At 41.2% G+C, this 21670-nt stretch overlaps 2 protein-coding genes across 2 annotated transcripts; both read right to left on the bottom strand.

Moving 5' to 3' along the window:
* Positions 1 to 1978: 1978 nt before the first annotated feature.
* LOC311056595 (phospholipase A2 inhibitor NAI-like) lies at positions 1979 to 6608 on the bottom strand. Its single transcript, XM_084073340.1, has 5 exons — positions 6503 to 6608; positions 4589 to 4708; positions 3930 to 4064; positions 3602 to 3712; positions 1979 to 3284 (listed from the first exon to the last, which is right to left on the bottom strand). Exons 1-5 carry the CDS (start codon positions 6546 to 6548, stop codon positions 3067 to 3069), a joined length of 630 nt encoding a protein of 209 aa, XP_083929466.1. The 5' UTR covers positions 6549 to 6608; the 3' UTR covers positions 1979 to 3066.
* Positions 6609 to 11529: 4921 nt separating this feature from the next.
* LOC311057342 (serine--tRNA ligase, mitochondrial-like) lies at positions 11530 to 13086 on the bottom strand (the record flags this gene model as incomplete). The annotated part of the gene is made up of 1 exon (XM_084074298.1): positions 11530 to 13086. One exon carries the CDS (start codon positions 13084 to 13086, stop codon positions 11530 to 11532), a length of 1557 nt encoding a protein of 518 aa, XP_083930424.1.
* Positions 13087 to 21670: the final 8584 nt, after the last annotated feature.

Below are 21670 nucleotides of genomic sequence, written 5' to 3' on the forward strand. Positions count from 1 at the left end.
GAAGATATGTTGAAAAGTGGTGAAGTCGTCCTTTAACGATCTGTGCACTCGCCGACCATTTCATATCGAACAGTGTGTAGGGGCCCTTAGTGTATTTGTTTATTCTGCACCTGGCTTTTGATGTGAACAGTGTCATACACTCATACATACTTTGACAATCCCCCAGCCCCCCAGCTTAACACCACTTTCCAGAACACATTTTTTTTTTTTTTTTTTTTCAAGGTTTTTTATTTTATATTTTTACATACAGGTTAGTAATAAAAGGCATACAAAAACAGTGAATGTATGTTACCCCTCCCACCCCCCCAAAGTTCACGCTCCGAAAGAGCCACAACCCTGGTATCTTATTGTACCAATTTCCAGAACACATTTGATTCTACAGAGAAATGCTGTGGTGAGTGTGAGTGAGAGAAATAATAAATACAGGGTGCTTTGTGTATGTACACCATGAGGATATGATTTATAAGAGAATTAAAATAACATTGGTTTTATAATGTATTGGATATAATACAATTATAGTGATAATAATACATAATACAGGCGCATGCACGCACGCACGCACGCACGCACGCAAGCACACACACACACACACACACACACACACACACACACACACACACACACACACACACACACACACACACACACACACACACACACACACACACACACAAACGCATGCACACAGTGCACGTTCAGTTGACTGTCAGCTAGACAGGTGTTGTGAAATGGTTTGTGGTTTGTTAGAAAGCGTCTTTCCTAGTTCCCTTGCTTCACCACCGTTGTGCAGTTGTTGCTGACGAGACGTATTTAACATATTGCTGACAGCACTTCATGTACAGTAGCCTACACCCTTCACTTTCTCTGTAAGTCTTGTGAAATAATTTGAGGTTTGTCGGAAAGTGTCTTTCAAAGTTTCCTTTCTTCACCATCTCTGTTCAGATTTAGTTGATGACACAAATTATCTTTCTCATTCGACATGACAAAACAATTATTAATTGCATGTCCTTTCTCTCATGGCGTCTGTTCACAAATTCATTCTACTGATGTCTTGTTTCATTAGTAGTGCTTTAAAAGTTGTATTTGTAATAGCAGTAAAATACTGTAGCGACCCCGCAAAAGACCCGGCCTTATCTTGCTCCTCCAAGCTCATAGCGTGGCACAAGTGTCGCGCTGGATCATAAAATATACTTCAGAACATAAGCACAAGCTTCCTGCATTTTATTTTTACATCAACCACAGACAGCAGGGACAGTCAACCACAGTCAGAAAACTTTCCACCTTATCATTTATTTCACAGTTGAGTTTAATACTTAATTTACAGGACTGTTGATTTGTGTTCATTAGTCCAGAAGTTTTCAAACTTTTTAGTGCCAAGGACCCCCAAATTGATATATATTTGGCTGCAGACCCCACATCTGAGAATGTTTTGTGCCAGGGACCCCCAGAAGGGAAGGAACATTTCTAAATTATTCAAAGTTTTTCAAACACTTCCAAGATTCTTAATAAAAAAAGCAGATGTGCAAGCTCGCAGCACTGCATGAAGCGACGTGCTCTGAGATTGTATATCTGCTATTTTTAAATTGGTACGGTAACAAATGTTGTTGGGGACCCCCGGGAACCCCTCCAAGGACCCCTGGGGTACCCTCCTGGACCCCACTTTGAGAACCAGTGCATTAAATAACTTTCCACACAGGACTTTCACACAGGACGTTCCATGCACGACCCACATTCTGTCTGTTAGGCTACGTTCACACTGTCAACACAAATCAGATGCCTTTGTCTAGTCTGAACAGCAACAACAAACCATAGACTACAGTGTCATGTTGCTGCTTGAGATTTCAGGTCAATAACATTCATTATGTTTGGATGTTTTTTTTCCTTCATTTATACAAAACATAATTTATTCCCCTAAATACAAAAAAATAAACTGTTTTTCTTTTTCCTCAAATACAAACAGGACTCAATCAAACTTAACAAATAATAAAGCAACACATCAGAACGGTTACTGAGCAAATGGCAAAAAAAAGTTTAATGGAAAAGCATTTTTCAACATTTTTCACAAAACAAAAAACAATGTTTTGTTCAGGGAAAAAAACAACTAACATTTTTCAAAAGAATTACAGAACGTTTCTAAAAATCTAAACAGATAAAAGAAATTCCACCCATTTAAAAAAAAAACTTTTAAGAAATTGTGAAAATATCCATGTCACAATCTACCCAGTTCTGCCCTGCCCTTTAGTCCAGGGGCCAACACTGATATTTTCACAAATTGGTACCACCCAAGGTGACCATAACGTTTTCGTATTTTTGTCTCTAGTTTATATTTTGGTATGATACATCTGCCAACCTAGTAGCTTAATGAAGTAGTTATCACTCTCTAAACAAACCTACCCCCATAAAACTGTACGTCTGTGAATCATTTATATTCTACTTCTAGACAATACTTTTTGGAAACCAATGTTCTTATAAACAGTTGACCCTACGGTAATGTTACCAGTAGAATCCATTTCTGCTGAGAAAAATGTTGGTATTGTGCATATTTAATGACATAATTTGCTTATTTGAACAATTTGTGGAAATAATTGCATGATGAATACAATTACAGTTAGATATATCAAGAAGTGTAAAACACTTGAGCCATTAAAAAAATACATTTTAGGGAGGAAGCTCTGGTCCTATTAAATCTGCCCTCTGCTATGATTGGCTCCTGGGGCAGACGTTGGTGCCTGCAGAAACCATTTCTGGTTCATGTAGACAAGACAACTGCATTGGTGTTATTTGTATTTTTTGCCCTGCTGGGTCATTTTAATTTGAATTCCCTCTTTTCTATATACAATAGTTTTATGATTGAACTTGTTGAATTAATTATTGGTGTGGTTGTTTGGGTGATGTCTCTGCTCTTCCCTGGATGTAAAGAACCTGTGCAGAGATAGAACGGAGCCCTAGAGACTCCTAAAACTAGATGGTATACCGTCTACGTTTTAATGAAACATAGTGTAATTGTTGGATTAACAGCAGTACTTGTAGGATTAACAGCAGTATTTGTAGGATTAACAGCAGTGATTATAGGACCAACAGCAGTGATGCTAGGATAGTAGTGATTATAGGAGTGAGACTAACAGCAGCGCTTCTAGAACTTTTAGCCCTAAACTCAGCATTGTTGCACAAGTCACCTTCACAGCACTCTTCAGCCTTTTCTCCATCAGCTAGTCCATGATGATAACACATGCTCTTTGAGATGCAGCCCATCGTGGTCTCCACATTTCCTTCGCTGTCCGTCTCTGTGACAAAACAAAACAAAAACATCTACAACTTAATACTCCACAATTAAAGAAGGTTTAGAACCAGTGAGAGAGAGACACACACACACACACACACACACACACACACACACACACACACACACACACACACACACACACACACACACACACACACACACACACACACACACACACACACACACACACACACACTTACTATCGCTACTTAATGTAATGCCCCATGTCTATAAAAATCATTGAACATACTTCTGAACTGAGGAATATGAAATATATGGGTAAATCATATCATATAAATTCATAAGCGTATTTATTACCTATTGATGAGAAGCAGTGATCCCGATCTCCAGTACATGATAGAATGTGGGAGCAGTCGTCATCTTGGCAAGTGTAGCACTTCAAACCGTTGGGAGTAGCGTTGACAGGAGCTGTAAGGGTTAAATGTATAAAATGTCATATTGATGATGTGTTCAACCTTTAACCTCATGTACAATAAAACAAGTGTTTATCATTCATATGTACAGTGTTATAATATTCATCATTCATATGTCCAGTGTTATAATGTTTATCATTCATATGTACAGGTCATAGAGTTTATCAAACATAGATTAAAACACAACAGATGGTTATAATGCAGTTACTTACGTGCCATTGTGTTGCAGAGGTCAGTGCAACAACACTGGGTGGTTGCAATGCCATCTTTCAAATGCACTGAGCTAGTAACACACTCATCATCTGCTTCGCAACTCTTCTCAGTAACATCCGTGTACTTAGTTGGACCTAAAAAACAAACAAGATATTATATCTCTGCCAAATAACTATCTTAATGGGGCGGCAGTGGCTCAGGAGGTAGAGCGGCAACCGGAAGGATCCTAGTTAGTGTTGAAGTGTCCTTGAGCAAGACACTGAACCCCTAATTGCTACTGATGAGCAGGTTGGTGCCTTCCATGGTTTCCTCCGCTATCGGTGTATGAATGTGTGTGAATGGGTGAATGTAACGCACACTCATTGTAAAGCGCCTTGGATAAAGACGCTATATAAATGTACCATTTGGTACCGCTTGGTGAACCGGATGGTTCCCAGTTCGATCCCGGGCTACCCCAGAGTTAGTGTCGAAGTGTCTCCTGATGAGCAGATGCCATCGGTGTGTGAATGTGTGTGAATGTAATCATTGTAGAGCGCCTGGCGCTATATAAATGCACCATTTACCATTTTAATCATACTAGAAAGATACTTTAATGTATGACAGAGTTTTACCTCACAAAAATGAAATGCAGAAGTTATACTTCTGCTACATACTGTACCTTGATAGTGTCTGACTGTTGTTGCAGCACATTTACCAGAACTATTAGGACAGTCCTGTCTTTCTTCAGTACATTCTCCTGTATCTCCCGGGTCACACACGTAACATCTCAAAGCATATCCTGAGACAACAGATAGAAGACATAGTCAGGTTACAATAAAAAACGAATGTAAACATTAAACACATTCCATCATGCATGTGTATTAGGAGCAGTGTGTTAGTTTAACCTTTCATCATTTTGCCACTGTTTGATTTATCCTCCTGAGGATAGTGTTTAAAAGTGTGGAAATGGAAGTAATACGTCCTTCAATCTCTTCTGAGGAGTAATATGTTTATCATTTTGTTTCTTTATTACTGCAAATTATTGCGTTATTATTTGAAGTTTATGACTCCCTAATCTGATAGATCATTGTTTTGGGAGCATTTGGTTATTAACAGGTCATTACATGATGTGGTCCAGCTGCCTTTGATGAATTCCTCTTACAGTTGGAAGGCTTGAAGTTTGAAAGCGTCTCTTCAGGACTAGAAGTAACTGTCAGGTTCATAAATATAGTGAAAGTTAAGTATTTTCTTCTAAATGTGGCTGAGCAAAATTCCCTTTAAATGTCATTATCCAAATAAAGATAAAGGCTAAAGTAGACATTAGGGGTGTCACGATTCACTTACCTCACGATTCGATTCAAAATCGATTCCTAGGGTGCCGATTCGATTAAAATTGCGATTCTGCGATTAATTGATATTCGATTCGATTCTGCGATTTATTGCGATTTTCTAGGGTGCCGATTCGATTAAAATTGCGATTCTGCGATTAATTGATATTCGATTCTGCGATTTATTGCGATTTTCTACCCCAAATCACTTTGCTTTAATTATACTAGAACATCTAGTCTTTCTGACATTGATTTCAGACAAAGTGCCAGTGAAAAAGGTACTAACTTATAAAAAAAAAAAAAAATCGTGGCATTAAGAATCGCGATTTATTCATGAATCGATTTTTTTTGACAGGCCTAGTAGACATGTGGAGTAGTGCAGTGGTTCGCAAACATTTTCATATCAAGGACCTCCAAAGGAATATGTATTTGACCGCGGACCCCCCATCTGAAAATATTTTGTGCCAGCACCCTCAATTCCCCATGCAAGATTTGTATTGTTAAATTGTTTCACAGATATCGTAAATTCAATATCAAGATTTGTATTTTCATACAAGCTTAGATCTGGTTAAACTGAATTTGATGCAATAATTATTTTCATCGACAAAAATTACGACGAAACATGTTCGTCGACTACCTTTTTTTTGACTGATGAAAACTAAATAAAAACTAAATAAAAACTAGGCTATGATGACAAAATTATGACTAAATATATTGACAATTTCGTCAACAAATAACAACAAGACTAAAGTGTTAGGAAGGGACTAGTGGAGAAGAGATCCAGTAGAAATAAGAAAGGTCATTTTATGTTTGGTTGTGTGCGGATGTCTTGCTCCGAAAAGAGCAGATCTACAAGCTTTTTTGGGCCTGTAATAATTCAATTTGCACGGGATTAAAAAACAGACGTCCTCCCGTAATTGTTACAAATCACTTGAGGTCCCTAAATAATATTAACCCTGTGCGAATGGGGCTTTAAACTAAATGTGCTGATTTGCTGCCAAATGAACACTGCCACCTACAGTACCAATAGTAGGCCTACTCAGTAGGTTTGGCATTATGTCTGTCTAGCAGCTTCAACAACTACTGAGCAGTTGGTCCTCACTCATATCAAAGACAGACAGCAGACACCTTTCTGTTAAATGTGACTAGTTTAAAGTTAGTGTCCCAAGATTTGGGTGGAATACATTCATAACAAATAAATACAGAAACAAATGAAATAATAAAAAATAAAACATTAAACCCAGATAGAATAAAACAGGACGTACCTGTTGGTAACAGCATAAGCCCAAGGCCGAGTGTGATCAGATGCATTGTGTTGAACAGAGAGGTTGAAATGAAACATTGAACACGGTTACAGCTTTTAATAAGACTGTGAAGGGGGCGTGGTCTCTGGATGAATTGCTGAACATGTCACTTCTCCTAAACCATGTGATTTATAGTATTGGAATGACGTTTGTTTCAAAATCATGCTCCCATTACACAATACATGCGCAAATGTATTAGTTTTCAGTTGGAGTCTCAAACTACTTGACTGTGTGTACATGTTGTCTTTATAGCTTATGTCTTTAACCCATGAAAACCGGGAAAGCATCATCTGTGTCATTTTCAGCGCGTCACTTTGCGCTGCGAGCTTGTACATCTGCTATTTTTTAACACTTTTGAAAGATCATGAAAGTGTAAGAACTATATGATTATTTGGAAGGCATTTGTAGAATGGGCCTCAGGTCTTAAACGTCTTGCACTCTTTGCAAAGCAGCACAAATATGGACCACAGGTGTTATTTGCTAGTTTCCAACCTACGTGGTTGCCACCTTCACACCCAGAACCCACATCGTGTTTCCAAATGTTTTTGCGCTCAATCTGTGTGGTTTGAGACATTTCTATCTTGTGTGCAGTGAGAAAAGTCAAAATGTGATTGCACAATTAGGCTACACAAGCCATGAGGTGGTCTTAAAACCAGCACAGTAAATATAGCGCAGATATTTCCTTAATATGTAGAGAGTTTGGTTTAAGATATTTATATATATTATACTATATAACCCTTCCATTGTGTTAGGGAAATATTTGAGCCATTTTCAAGTTTAAATAGGTAAAAAGTACCCTTTACATTTCTTTATTGGAACAAAGCTTCATGATATCCTCAGAGACAGCTATTTTAACGCTACAAAATTAATTACCACCATTTTTGTTAATTCTGATGGTAAAAAAAGTGACACTTGTGGTGTTAAATTTGACCCGGCAGAGATGTTTGGCCCAATTCCCCCCAAATTGTCAATATTCAATGTTTACAATACATGTTTGAAAGTGAGAGAGACTTGTCCTCAATTAGCATTGCTATCAGGAGTAAAATAAAGTTTGAGTTTATGAAAAATAAATTACTTTTTACCTTCTATGATATACTATGGTATGTACCTTCTAGCGGGTCACCACAGGTGTCACTATTTCTAATAATATTAACATTTTACTTAACATTTTACTTTTTTTTTGGAAGTGTGTTCTAATTATTATTCTTAATTATTCTATTATAGCTACTGTAGATAACATCATTATCCATTGTCTTCATTATAGGAAAAGTAATGATTGAATTAAGCTTTTTACAATTGAAAATGACATATATTGAAAGACGAAACCCTAACCCAACATAATATGTTAAAATGTACATGGATATGAATGCATTACAAGTCAGCTATGAGGTGGGAGAAAAAAATAAATGAAAATAATTATTCTTTAAGTATTTTGGGCTGAGTTTAATCACAGGTCAAATTTGACCCGCTAACACCACAAGTGGATGCAGGTTTCTAACACAATGCAAGGGTTAAATCCTTTTTTTTGCAGTTTAATATATCCCACAGGCCCTGACAGGTCAAGCCAAAGGGTCTGTAAGTCTATAGATGTAATGATATCTCTCTCTCCAAACTGCACATTCTAGAGAACCGTGAAACCAGCAAGTTCTTAAAAAACAAACCCCACCCAAACACCAAGATGAAGTTTAGAACAGCATGTTCATCAAGGTGTGAAGATCAGAAGATAAATCCTTTACTTCTGGGGAAACTTTTAACTGAATTCAGGAACTGGGGAAAAAAACACTTGCAGAGAGATGACTGGCATAACATCCTGTGGTTTACAACGTAGGCTAAAGACTCTTTAAAACAACTTTTACACCAACACTAATACAAATATCACTGATAACAAGATGAAAAATAAAATAAGATAGACTTTTTATAAAATGACAGGTATTGTTTTCTTTATAACCTTAAAATGTGTTTTCATAATGATACGATATATAGATAAGAACTTAATTATACTACGTTGCAGGGCTGTGCAGACACCACTGGAGAGGCAGGTACTCAAATGTCACAAAGGTCACATGGAACAATATTTTAGAACACCGGCTTACACAAGTATAATTTACAACATAACCTGGTGAATTGTCTGTCTGTCTGTCTGTCTGTCTGTCTGTCTGTCTGTCTGTCTGTCTGTCTGTCTGTCTGTCTGTCTGTCTGTCAGAAGGAAGCCGAACAAAAATATGTTTTACTCTTATGTACCTGCACACAAGATGTAACAATAAAGCACAACCTTGAACATTGTCTGTCTGTCTGTCTGTCTGTCTGTCTGTCTGTCTGTCTGTCTGTCTGTCTGTCTGTCTGTCTGTCTAGACTAGAGTCTGAATTTTAAATCTAAATACAGTATGTGAGAACATGTACATATGTACTTTCCTCAATGCAAACTGCAGTCAAATAAGCGTGATTTAGAAAACACAGGACATGATGTTAAAGATTCAACTTATAGTTTTCTCATAAATTAATGGCCTACTTTTTTTTACTTTTAAAATTTTTATCCCACGATTTTGTAACCCTATTTTTTACACCCAGTGCCAATTGTCTATGTAATCCTGGGCACTACCTAAAATGGCAGATCTACAAACTCGCAACACATCGTGATGTAATTCATTGTGAGCTTGTAGATCAGCTGTTTTAGCTACTTTTATGTGACACTGTAGTATGACAACGTCGGGCATTAATCTAAAAAACAAACAAAACTAGAAAAAGTGCTCCTCGGAGCACAAGTCTCCGCCAGGTCAGGTAGGTTATTATGGCCTCCTGGTGGCGCTATAATAGCCGAATGTGAAAAGGATGCCATTTATTCCCAGGCCTTGCACGGCAATCAGACACTGCATGCATGATTTGAGGCATTTTGTTCTAAAAATGTGTTTTGCTAAATTTGACCTGCTGGTGGCGCTATAACAGGCCTATGTTAAAAGGGTGGCATTTGTTCCTCAACATAGTGTGAATGTGCGTTCAAAGTTTAACCGTAATCGGACGCTGCATTCATGATTTGCGGCATTTTGTTCAAAACGGGCCACTCCTGCAAGCATTACATGTCAATGTTAGCCAATCAGGATGGCATATGAGAAATCAAACAGATCCGCCTTGATCACCTGACTATAGAGATCATGTGTACCGAGTTGCGTGAAATTTGGATCAAATATGAAGGCCTAATATCAAAAAATGTGTTTTACATAAGTCTGCCTCCTGGTGGCGCTATAAAAGGCAAATGTGAAAAAATGCAGGGCAAAGGTTTGTCCTTGGCCTCTAGAGAGTGTGCATACAAAGTTTTACACTGATCGGTGTAGTTATAGGTAAAAATACGAATCGGCCTGTTACAGCGCCACCATGAGGCTGATTTGAACATTTTCAAATGGCATTTCTTCCTCGGCCTAATGGGAATGTGTGTGCAAAATTTCACGGAAATTGCATGCTGTGTTCATGATTTGAGGCATTTTGTTCGAAACAGAGTACTCCTGCAAGCTTTGAAAGACAATTTTTGCCAATCAGGATGGAATATGAAAAATCTGAAATGAGCCGTTTCTTTTAATGACTATAGAGATACTGTGTACCGATTTGGGGGATTTTTGGCCCAAATTTGTAGGAGTACTGCTATAAAAGGCCCATGTGAAAAATTTGGAGCAGAGGTTCGGCTTTGGCATCCAGGGACTGTGTGTGCACAGTTTCACTGCGATCAAGCCAACGGTGCCAGAGATTAGCTGTACACAGACAAGACAGAATGACACACACACACACACACACACACACACACACGGACGGACGGACAGGGGGTAAAACATACTCTCTCGCCATGCCTTTCGGCCTGGCGGAGACAATGAACCCTAAACCACCTTTCTCAGTAATAAACAACAGATTGATATCTTCACTGGGAAAATATCTTGAGAATGAAACTTAGGCCGCTTTACAGGGGCCTGTTCCTGCCTGCGTCTCTTAGAGAGAAACTCTCTTGACACAGGCAAGCTATAATGCAGCAATTGTATTAACCAGCTTACCACAAAACAGGAAAAAGGACAAAAAACTGGATATCTTTCTCAGCTAATGAGGCAGAGGGGAGGCAGACGTCGCACAAAAATGAAGTTCAATAAAAATAATTTATTAAGAAGTGAGTTACAAAAATAGAGGATAAAGTATTGAAGAGAGAAAGCCCACCGAAGTGGCTGTTCAATCCTGTGGCAGGATGGGAGTGGTCCCTACGGTCCCCTTGGTGCATATGGGTGAGCGTATGGTGGTGGCATCCCCCTTGTAGTAAGGGCGTTATATGGAGGAGCCCAATCATTCCATCGCTCGCTCCCTTCGGGCCATCCAGCAGATGCCCTAGCAGCACGGTTCTTCAGCTTCTCTCGTTTCTTCTTGCTGGAGAACATGGTAGGCGTCTGGGGCTTCACGGGAGCTCGAGGTTTAGGGGCCACGTTGCTGGCTAGGGCCTCGCTCTCAACAGTATGTTATGAGCATATTGTTTGTACCTCATCTTACAGTCTTTAGTCGCATATGCAGTATGTATTGCATAGTATTCAGTTTGTTTGACATATTAATGTGAATCTGTTATATTATTGTTACCCCATATTCATCAGTGTACGATATTTCCATTTACAGTCTATATTGTCCATATTTGTATGTTACAGTATTAACAATATATTTGAAGACAATTATCGTTTTATATAGAGAGTAAGATGTACTTATGTTATATGTTTCACTGTTTCAGACCACCGCTTTAATAAATCCCCTCAACTGGGAAAGTCTGGTTCCTTCTGTGTCCTCTAACGGGGACACACCCATACCTTGCGCTACTAGTCTGAACCACATTCCCTGGAGACCCTCGGCTCCTTTACACTTTCTCTCTTTTTTTCCCTTCTCTTTATTTTGTCCGGGTCACGGCACCAATCTAGCCAGTCTGTGCCTTACTCTTCAGTAGGCCCTCGGTGCCATTCTGCATTATGTTGTGCGTTTCATGTGGTCTTGGGAATAGGTCTGGGTGGTCGACTCGACTGGTTGGGTCCGATGTATCTCAGAGGAGCATACGTTGGCTTCTCAATAACGTCCAGACCCAGATAGGGTTGCAAGGCTTGGGGAACACGCACCGTTCCCTCTTTAGTCTGGTGAGTTTCCAGGATAGCTATGATGGTCCGGGGGATGGCGCACGCTGTGGCATTCACCGTGTGAGCATACTGCAGGCTGCCGTCCTCTCTCTCATACAGGATGTTTAGGCGTCTGCTCTGGTAGTCTGTACAGTTGGAGCCACTGGAGATCTCTCCATAGCTGTTCCTCCCAGGCATCCAGGCTTCGATGTCATACTTCCTGTGGGCTGGAGCACCCAGTTCCTGTGTTGGCATGTCCAGCACCCTGTAGTGTAGCTCCAGAGAGGAGAATATCTCTTTTTGGAGAGAGACAAACTCCTCCAGCAGCCGAGTGCTCTCCTCTCCTGTCTCATCTGCCGTCACTCCAAACATCTCCACCTTGTTGAAGTGATGGACTCTGAACAGTCCCCATGCTTCTCTGCCCGTGTCTGTCTCTGCTCTGTAACATGTGCTGCTGCACACAGTCCTGACGGGCAGGTCCTTCCAATTCACAGCGTGGTCCATGAAGTAACCTGCCACCCCTACCTCTCCAGTTCCAGCGAGGTTGAGGTCAGGGAAGCGGGTGGGATCTAGCGAGTAGACTTGAGACAGATGAGCGTTGGGCTGCATACCACAGCCCTCAAAAACTGCTCCTTTCAACATATCTGGTACCACCATGGGGATGAAGCCCCGCCGTTGCAATGTGTCCAAGGCAAAGTTTTGTAGAGCGGTCTGTAATCTGGCCCCCACTCCCCTCAAATAGTACGACCGGTGGCCAGAGATATGGGCTAGATGCCTTTGTCTTATGAGGCCCAATTTCTCACCTAGTTCTACGTGGCCTTTGGGCTTGAAGTCAAACGCTGGTTTCTCACCAACCAGCTCCACCACTCTGGCTTGACTCTCCTCTCCGATTGGCACATCAGGGTGTGTGGTGTTGGGCAATCTGAGAGCTTGTCCATAGTGTTCCTGTTCCTGCTCAGTCTCCTTGGGGTAAAGTTCATTCAGCCTGCTGCGGATGTCTCGCCCTTTCTGCCGAGCCTGGTTGTACTCTGGTAGATTGGCGAGGGCTTTCCTGTCGTTCTGGTCCACTAGTACTCTGACTGTGTCACTGACGGTCTCTTTCTGCCGCTCCAACTCAGAGATGTCCCTCCTCACCGCCTGCAGCTGCTGCCACACCCTGGCCATTTCTCTGACATCGTCCCCTCGCAGGACTCCTTTCCTGTTCTCCACGTTGGCTATGACTCTGTTGGTGTGCTCACACACAGTTGTCATGTCTATGTCAGGTTTGTCACTGTACCCTGCCAGGATGTGTTCGTACAGACTGCTGCGGACCCCATGACACATGCGATGCGGGTTGGTGAACACCTCTGTCCCCTGCCTTGCATGTCGCCTGGTCACCGGTCTGAATGCACGCAATGTTGAGGTGAATACGCTCATGCACGTCGCCATGTTTTTCTTGCCGTTTATTTTTTATCTTTAAGGAAGCAAAACAAAAAGAATTGACCAAATCCCCCAATGTCCTTTTAACCCTGCAAAGTCACTTCAATGTAACCTTCTAAATGGAACCTTTTTTTGATGCCCACCAACCTCCAGTGACCAAGCTGGTGTTGATCCACGACAACAAATGGTTCACGGCACCAATATTTACTCCTCAGTAGGCCCTCACCTGAACCGGCCGATATGCCCATATGTGGAGATCCTTGATGTCATCAGTATATTCCCATATATTGTGCTCTCTGTATCTGTCAGTCCATGTCCCTTTTAAGCCCATTATGAAGACCCCTGATGTCATATGTGATATGTCTATATATGGTCATGGTTATGTCTGAGTCATGGTGGTCCGCGATGGTCTGCCCGCCCTGCCCGCCGACCCATAAGTAAATTTTAACATGTTAAACAATTGAGTCCTGTTTTATTCTTCGGATATTTGAAAATAGTAGATCTACAAGCTCACAAAGCGTTGCGAAGCGTTATTTTTGAAAAAGTTGAACACATTTTGGAGTGAAATAGGCTATTCATAATGAGTAGGTAGGCCTACTGTCACTTTAGTACTTTAACCCATTAATACCTGGAACTGTGTCATTTTTAGATTTGAGCTAAAAAGCATTATTTTACACTTTGGGCTATTCAAAAATAGCAGATATACAAGCTCATAGTGCGGCACAGAGTGCCCGCTATGAGCTTGTAGGTCTGCTATTTTTGAAAAATCGTGAAAATGTGTGCAAATCTTTGCAATAATCCGCTCACAAAATGTAAGGAAACTTGAATTTGGGCCATTATATCTCCCCTTTACTAATACCAATCAGTAAAGTGTTATATATAATTTTTATCGGTGATTAGTCACCTTTTACAGCTTGTAAGCATCGGGCATTCATGGAATGTGCAACACAGGCAAACGTGTGGGTAGCGCCGAGCAAAAATGTGCCAAAATCACCCAATATGCTTTTGCTGGTAATCGCTCTTGTTTTGAGCGACCTGCCAGCACACACCTGCTGAGAGGTGGGTTCTGCAACTTTGCGTTCTGCAACATGGGTTCTGCAACTTTGTTGAGTTTGTGTATGCTCCAAGCAGCAACACTGCCCCCATATAAAGATGCCACGTTTGTCCCTTCAGGATAAGGCCTGTGCAATAGGGCAAGTGAAGCTGGTGTTCCGTTACGCAGATTACGCATTATTTGATGTCAGCCCTGGTACCATTTGCAGGCAGGTGTGTGTGACCTACACCTGAGCATGGGCCCTGCAACTTTGACATCTGTCTTTGGTACCGTTGTGCAAATCTTTCCTGTAAATCTATGGTTCCTCAGTGAAGCAAGGGGTCTTGGTTTGTTGTCTTCCTTGTTGACTTCACCAGTCTCACAGAACTTAGACCAGTTTGGAAATTGTACCAGGGCTAACACCAAATAATGCTGTCACTCTGCATAACGAACACCAGCTTCACTTGCCTTGTTGCAGGGGCCTTATCCTTGACAAAAGTGGCATCTTTCCATGGGGGCAGTGTTGCTGCTTGGAGCATACACAAACTCAACAAAGTTGCAGAACCCATGTTCAGGTGCCAGTCACTCACCTGTGAGGCAGTCACACACCTGTGACTGGCACACACCTGAAGCCAATTGAATGTCATGAATGTCACAACATTGAATGTCAGCAGAAAAGTCTAACAGGCCATTTTGGCACATTTTTGCTCGGCGATACCCACACGTTTGTCTGTGTTGCTCATTCCATGAATGCCCGATGCTTACACGCTGTACCTCGTTGTAAAGGTGACTAATCACCGATAAAAATCATATATAACACTTTACTGATTGGTATTAGTAAATGGGAGATATAATGGCCCAAATTCAAGTTTCCTTACATTTTGTGAGCAGTTTATATATATTTTTAAAGCGAACATTTTTAACTCAAATCTTTGTTTCTGGGGGTCCCTGGAACAACATATTTTGATGCGGTCAGCGGCCAAATACATATAATTCTGGGGGTCCTTGACATGAAAAAGTTTGAGAACCACTGATATAGAAACATACGTTTTTCAGAATACTGTTGAGATTTAGGAGACATGTAGAATCGGCTTCAGGTCTCAAAGGGTTAAATACATTATGATGCCAATCATTTTTTACTTTTACTCAAGCACATTTTTAATACCTGACTTTTACAACATTCTACATTGTTTTTTTTCCACTTAAGTGAAGAAAAAAAAGAATAATGGAGTACCACTGCTATCCAGGACCTCTCAAAGGTTCTTGATAATTTGAGCAGGAGTAACCACGGTGTCGATGGACAGATCCCGCAAGGTGCAGGGCTTTCCAGGGAAACAGATGCTGCACTGAGTTTGAGGTGATGCATGGGAAGATGTCTGCTGTGAGATGTCAGCCAGGCATGCAGCGATGTGCTCTTCAAACTGTGTGGCAGAGCGAGGGAAAGAGAGAAATCTGATCATTTTGTCTCCTTGTCTATGTTGGACTGCAGCATAGACTCCAACATCCTGGGTAACTGTATTTGCTAGGAAATTAAAGTTGGTCACTATAGAGACTGAGGTGTTGTTGATCCTTGGTGGGGTCGAGGTGTTATAGATGGTAGGTGGTGTTAGTGGTGGGCAGTGGTGGAAAAAGTACTCACATTTTTGTAAGTAAAAGTATCAATACTGCAATGTAGAAAGAGTCTGTTACAAGTAAAAGTCCGGAATTCAAAATTGACCAGAGTAAAAATGTACTTAAAGGTAGGGTAAGTGATATTTTTTGGTTAAAACAAAAAGTATTTTGTTAAAATGTTAAAGCACTATATTCTGATTCTCCCGGGAGCAGTATGGGTTAGCGGCCCATGCTGTGTCTTCCGTGAGGAAGAAGCCCAACAAACCTGCGGTGAGGCCGCAAGCGGAGCTAATACCATTAGACGGCCCAATCTAGTGGTATCGGCCCAAGGAACCATCACGCCAGAAGGAAATGCTTGGATCGGGGCGGTGCATCTGATCTGGCGCAGCGCTCAGGTCCTGGACCTGGTGAGACGAAGGAGGAGCCCGGCCAGGAGACAACCCACAGTGCCTAGTCCCTCCACGTGCCAGAGCCTCCCCGAGTCCCGGCAGAGTACTTCCGGAGAAGCGGACTGAGTGGCCCTGTCTTTCCCTATAGGACTGACCGTGGGTGCTACTGGGACGTAAGTCGGGGCTTGATCAACCCTGGCTGGGTCACCTGGGCGAGGGTGTATGTTGTATGTTGCGAGACCCGAAACACCCTATGACCCCAGGCTACAACACTGATGATGCGTCCCAGTTGCATCCATGTGATGTATTTCTTTATTATATATATATGATAGTAATCATTGGTATAGAGTGTTTGTTCAGTAACAGGAGTCTCCCCGTCTCTCCAGCTCTTTAATAAACAGAAAATACATTTTCCGGTAGGTGTCAAAATCTCAGCCAATCAGGAGAAAGTACCAATTTTTAAGCTTCATTTTTATAGTGTTCCAGTTCCAATTTTGCCTGCTCATTTCTTAGTGTCATCACTTCCAATTTCACTTGTTTAATCTATATCCTGAATGAGTTCTCTATCCTGATTGGATAACATTGGAACTGAAACTGAAACGAAAATGCATTTTCTGTTTTATAAAGAGTTGGAGAGACAAGGAGACTCCTTTCACTGAACAAACACTCTATAGCAATGAGTACTATCAGAATATAGAGCTATTTAACACTTATTTTAACCAAAGAAAATCACTTACCCTACCTTTAAAGCACCAAAAGTAGAAAGTACTCATAATGCAGAATGTCCCATTTCACAAGTTTTCAAATATATAAAATGTATACAAATCTTTTGAAAATATCAGATCTACAAGCTCACAATTAGATGGGCTATTGTCCTTTGGCCTGAACATACATGGCTGTGTAACAGCTTGTCCCATTGTTTGGAATTCTCCCTGGCCGGCTTGCTGAGACATTTCATGTAATGTAGGACATTTGACATCTGACATCTTGTGACAGCAGCAGAGGGAGCTCCATGTCAAGGAGTGATGCCCTGTCAGAAGGACTTCATCACCTTTGTGGTGTTTTTGTGTGGTGCTGCTAAAACCCCCCTGTGTGTGTGTGTGTGTGTGTGTGTGTGTGTGTGTGTGTGTGTGTGTGTGTGTGTGTGTGTGTGTGTGTGTGTGTGTGTGTGTGTGTGTGTGTGTGTGTGTGTGTGTGTGTGTGTGTGTGTGTGTGTGTGTGTGTACATGTGTAGTGTGTGTCTGAGTAGATGTTTATGGATTTCCGTCTTGTACTTCCTTATTGCTGTATCATTTAGGCAACCAGCCACAGACAGACATGGTCACAGTTTGCCAATGTCATTATATTTATAGTTAATCATGTAATGTGCTATTATGATATAGTGTAGCTAATGAGTGAGAGGAATGTACTATACAACATAGTCACTGTTTGTAGTGAGTAGTTACTTTTCGAGTCGTCTCTCATCCTTGTAAGATGTCAACAGATATTCAAGCCATGACAGACGGGACAAAGAAGGGGGAAAGAGGACAGAGAGGGGACACTGAGGACAGTGGACAGTTAGAGGAGAGAGGAGAGAGGGAGGAGAGAGTGGTGGACATCTATCAGAGTGTGGACGATTTCAGAAGCCTGGACAAAGATGAAAACGAAAAGAAGGAGAGGCACAGGGATGGAGAAAGGGGACAGAGAGGGGACACTGAGGACAGTGGACAGTTTGAGGAGAGAGGAGAGAAGGAGGAGAGAGTGGTGCACATCTATCAGAGTGTGGACGATTTCAGAAGCCTGGACAAAGACGAAGACGAAAAGAAGGAGAGGCACAGGGATGGAGAAAGGGGACAGAGAGAGGACACTGAGGACAGTGGCCAATTGGAGGAGAGAGGAGACAAGGAGGAGAGAGTGGTGACCATCTATGAGAGCGTGGCTGATTTCAGAAGTCATGCTGTTGTCCCTGGACCACAGGATGTCATGAGAGAGAACACGGCAGGAAGACAGTCTCAGGGTGAGTTTGACTAAGTTGTGAATCGTTGTAAAGGCCATTTCTCAGAGTTTATTATAGCCTACAAAAATAAGGCATTTCGTTCAGGAAAAGATGATTCAAATTTCATTCAGATTTTCTTGCAGCACAAAACTTGACATGTGTCATATTGTTCAGTATCATTCCTTTGATGTGTAAAAGTAGTTTTGTGTTCATCAGATCAAAGTACTTTGGTTTGGGTTCACACCGCAGGCGAAGATATTTTTGTTGTCGTTTCATTCGCAAGATCACGTGAATGAAGCGACTAGAAAAGCATCTTCCCTTCTTGTGTTAACACATCTTTAATCTCTCTCTCTCGATCACTGTACACTTAACAGCTGTAACATTCTGTTGCAGGACAATGCTCTAAAACAGTGAGGCGTCTCACAGTTTTTGCTGTGTGTCTGGGGATGCTGTGTCTTATGCTGCTGGGTGTCATCATAGGCCAGGCAGTGCACTGTGAGTATTCCATGTAAAAAACAACAACATAATATAGCTGCAAGCAGCGATAATACGGGGCCAGGGATTGCAGAGAGAAGAAAGAAAGAAGCAATGATAAGTAATATGCACAATAAGCCATAGAATGACTGAAGATCAGTCATAGAAGACTGAACTTGAGCGAAAGAAGACCATGCAATTAACAAATGAGCATTTTAAACCCATAACCCTAACCTCAGTGAAACTATGCCTTCCCCTAACCTCAAGAAATACAATACTACGAATGCCAAATCATGATCGCCTCAACACATCGTCGGGGACGGGGATCGAATCGGTGACCTCTGGATTACAAGGCTGCCTTTCTTCTCATTGAGCTAGAGATACGATAGCCCTGGCAGTGTCTGTTGATATTTCTAATTCATTCCGTCCCTGACGGACCAGGCCTCTGTTTTGCTAACTACTCTAGATCAATGGTTCCCTAACCATCTACCGATAGAGAAATTGTATGTCTCCTCGGAACAGAAACCAGTGAAAGTAGCCGATCTACATGATGATGATACATTGAAAAAACACACTCTCAAATAAGCATTTCATGTTATCTTTAACAATTGCAGATGTATTCATTGATACAGTCATGTTGTGTGAAATGCAACTTAAATGAAGTCTGCACCAAGTGAGGCTTGAACTGGCAACCTTGAAGTTGTGAGACATACACTTAACCGGGAAGCTATTGGACCAACAGACGTGAAACTCTGAAAAAAGAGATCACACTGATGATACAGTTTCACGCAATTAGCTGAAAAATCCTGGGTTTAAGTGTTTTTCAAACTGCTCAAGATTGCGGACAATCTAAGGGTGGTGCTTACTGGTCAACGTGATAGATGTGTTCCTCATTAGTCAAGGCACATGTGTAAGCAGGTCTAATGGCTGTCGGCCAAACGAGGCATGCCTTTTGCCTGTTTAAAGTTTGCATTTAAAAAAAATTGCTATAGCGCTGCCGTTTGACCAATTGGAGTAAGATTGGTTTTAGTGATATTTGGAATGACCCTTTACATTTCTGCAAATTTTCAAAGAAACGTGAGTCTGCATGTATGTGTTAGGGGCAGATGAATAATTGAGGAGATAGGTTCTAACTGTTTTTCATATAATTCAAAATGGTGGGAGATCTAAAGGTCAGAGGTCAAAAGTCAGAGTGTGAAAGTTGTTCATCATGAGGAGACGCATGTGTGTATTGAAGTTTTATGGCTGTAGGTCAAACAGGGCATGAGCTGTTCAAAGTTGGCATTTTCAACTGAGTGCTATAGCGCCACCTTTTGACGAAAGATTGTGAGATTTATTTCTTGATAGTTTTTCATGACCATCTATCATATGGCCGAGTTTCATAAAAAGCGTATGCACGGTTCAGCCAGAACTGGCAAAAACGGCAGAAGAAGAAGAAGAAGAAATGGAATAATGCCAATAACAAAACGGGTCCATGCTGGAAGCCTGGCCCCGTAATAATGCCAATAACAAAACGGGTCCATGCTGGAAGCCTGGCCCCGTAAAAAAAACCCTACCATATCACACACTCTTTAGTCACAGCATTAGCCCATATGTTGATTTAACTTCTCTTTTTGATATAATTCTCATTGCCTTTTTTGTGTATATTCTGCAAAGTACAAGTTATGCACATAAAAGGATATTAACATTGGGTTCCTTTTTTTCAGAGCTAACTTTCCTTGCAGCTGCTAGACAACAATAATTATGTTTACAAACATATGTTTTGTCGTTTGCAGATAATTCCGCCAAGACCAACCTGACCGAGACAAACCATTCACAAAGTGACACAAACCAGCTGGAATGTGGTGGTACAAAATGTGAGTAAACCTTTTAGTTTTCTTTTACAGTATGTTACAGTATGTTAAAAAAGGTTTTGACACCGTGGCAATAGAAACATTATAAACTGTACGAAAACTCATTCTGGAGTTTATTTTAGGGTTTTGTCTCACAGTCAAATTACTCAGTCAGTTTGTTTCTTGTTCTGTTTCTTTTTATTATATATTTTTTTACTCCATCATCACCCTACAATACATGTTAGAATTGATTATTACTAGACCATACCCGGTCGACGCATCCGTGGGGGGATATGCGCACATGATCTGGCAACCCGGGAGGAAGTTCGTCCCATAGCTGGGCAGCCCCAGCTATGGGACGACATTCTTTGACACAAAAGCGCTAATAAGAAGCTGAGATTTGATGAAATTGAAAAACAGGCTTCACAGTTAAGTTCAGATGGTAATGGTCAATGGCTGTGTGCAAAATCAGAGCAATTGGTCCAGCCACTGAGGAGAACCGGGTAGCTTCACCTACTCCCACTACAGACCCACTACCCACTACAGACCCACTACAGACAGAGGTTACTAGAATTATAGTAGGATAAGTGCATTTAAAATCCATCAGTAACACTCCTGTTTGATGTTTAGCCATGACGTGTCTCAGTGGATGGAAGACGTTTGGATGCAGCTGTTATTACAGATCTACTGAAGAGAAACCTTGGAACGAAAGTAGAGCAGAATGTCTGAAGATGAGAGCAGATCTGGTGGTCATTAACAGTAACAAAGAACAGGTTAGTGTATCTGGGTGGGTGCGTGCGCGTCTGTGTGTGTGTGTGTGTGTGTGTGTGTGTGTGTGTGTGTGTGTGTGTGTGTGTGTGTGTGTGTGTGTGTGTGTGTGTGTGTGTGTGTGTGTGTGCATCATCCACATCTCCCACATATTTTCATGTGATGTAATTCTGTGATTATAGTGAAGATGTTACTGTATTAGAGAACAATAATTATGGTTCAATCATTGGCAAATGATCAGGAATTCGTCAGAGGATTGAAACAAAAGGATGGAAGCTCATGGATTGGTCTGACGACTGTGAACATGACTGACGGAAACTGGACATGGGTGGATGGAACCCCACTGACAACCAAGTTAATCAAGTTAGACATTTTAGTTTTTCTAATGTAATTATATTCTATCAAACTGTATGTGACTGACATGTGAGTGGATGTGGTTAAAACGACTTTATGTTGTTTACTGTGCAGGTACTGGAACATTGGACAGCCTGATAATAACATTACAGACGGG

This window comes from Gymnoscopelus microlampas (assembly GCF_963454915.1).
Source record: "Gymnoscopelus microlampas genome assembly, chromosome: 12".
In the NCBI taxonomy this organism is placed as follows: Eukaryota; Metazoa; Chordata; class Actinopteri; order Myctophiformes; family Myctophidae; genus Gymnoscopelus; species Gymnoscopelus microlampas.

Bases quoted from the DNA above. Each gene is read 5' to 3' on its own strand.
- LOC311056595 (XM_084073340.1), bottom strand. From the start codon at position 6,548: ATGCATCTGATCACACTCGGCCTTGGGCTTATGCTGTTACCAACAG. The intron at 4,709-6,502 runs GTACGTCCTGTT...CTGTTGTCTCAG, and splicing joins GCTTATGCTGTTACCAACAG to GATATGCTTTGAGATGTTAC. The intron at 3,285-3,601 runs GTAATAAATACG...GTTTTGTCACAG, and splicing joins TCACTGCTTCTCATCAATAG to AGACGGACAGCGAAGGAAAT.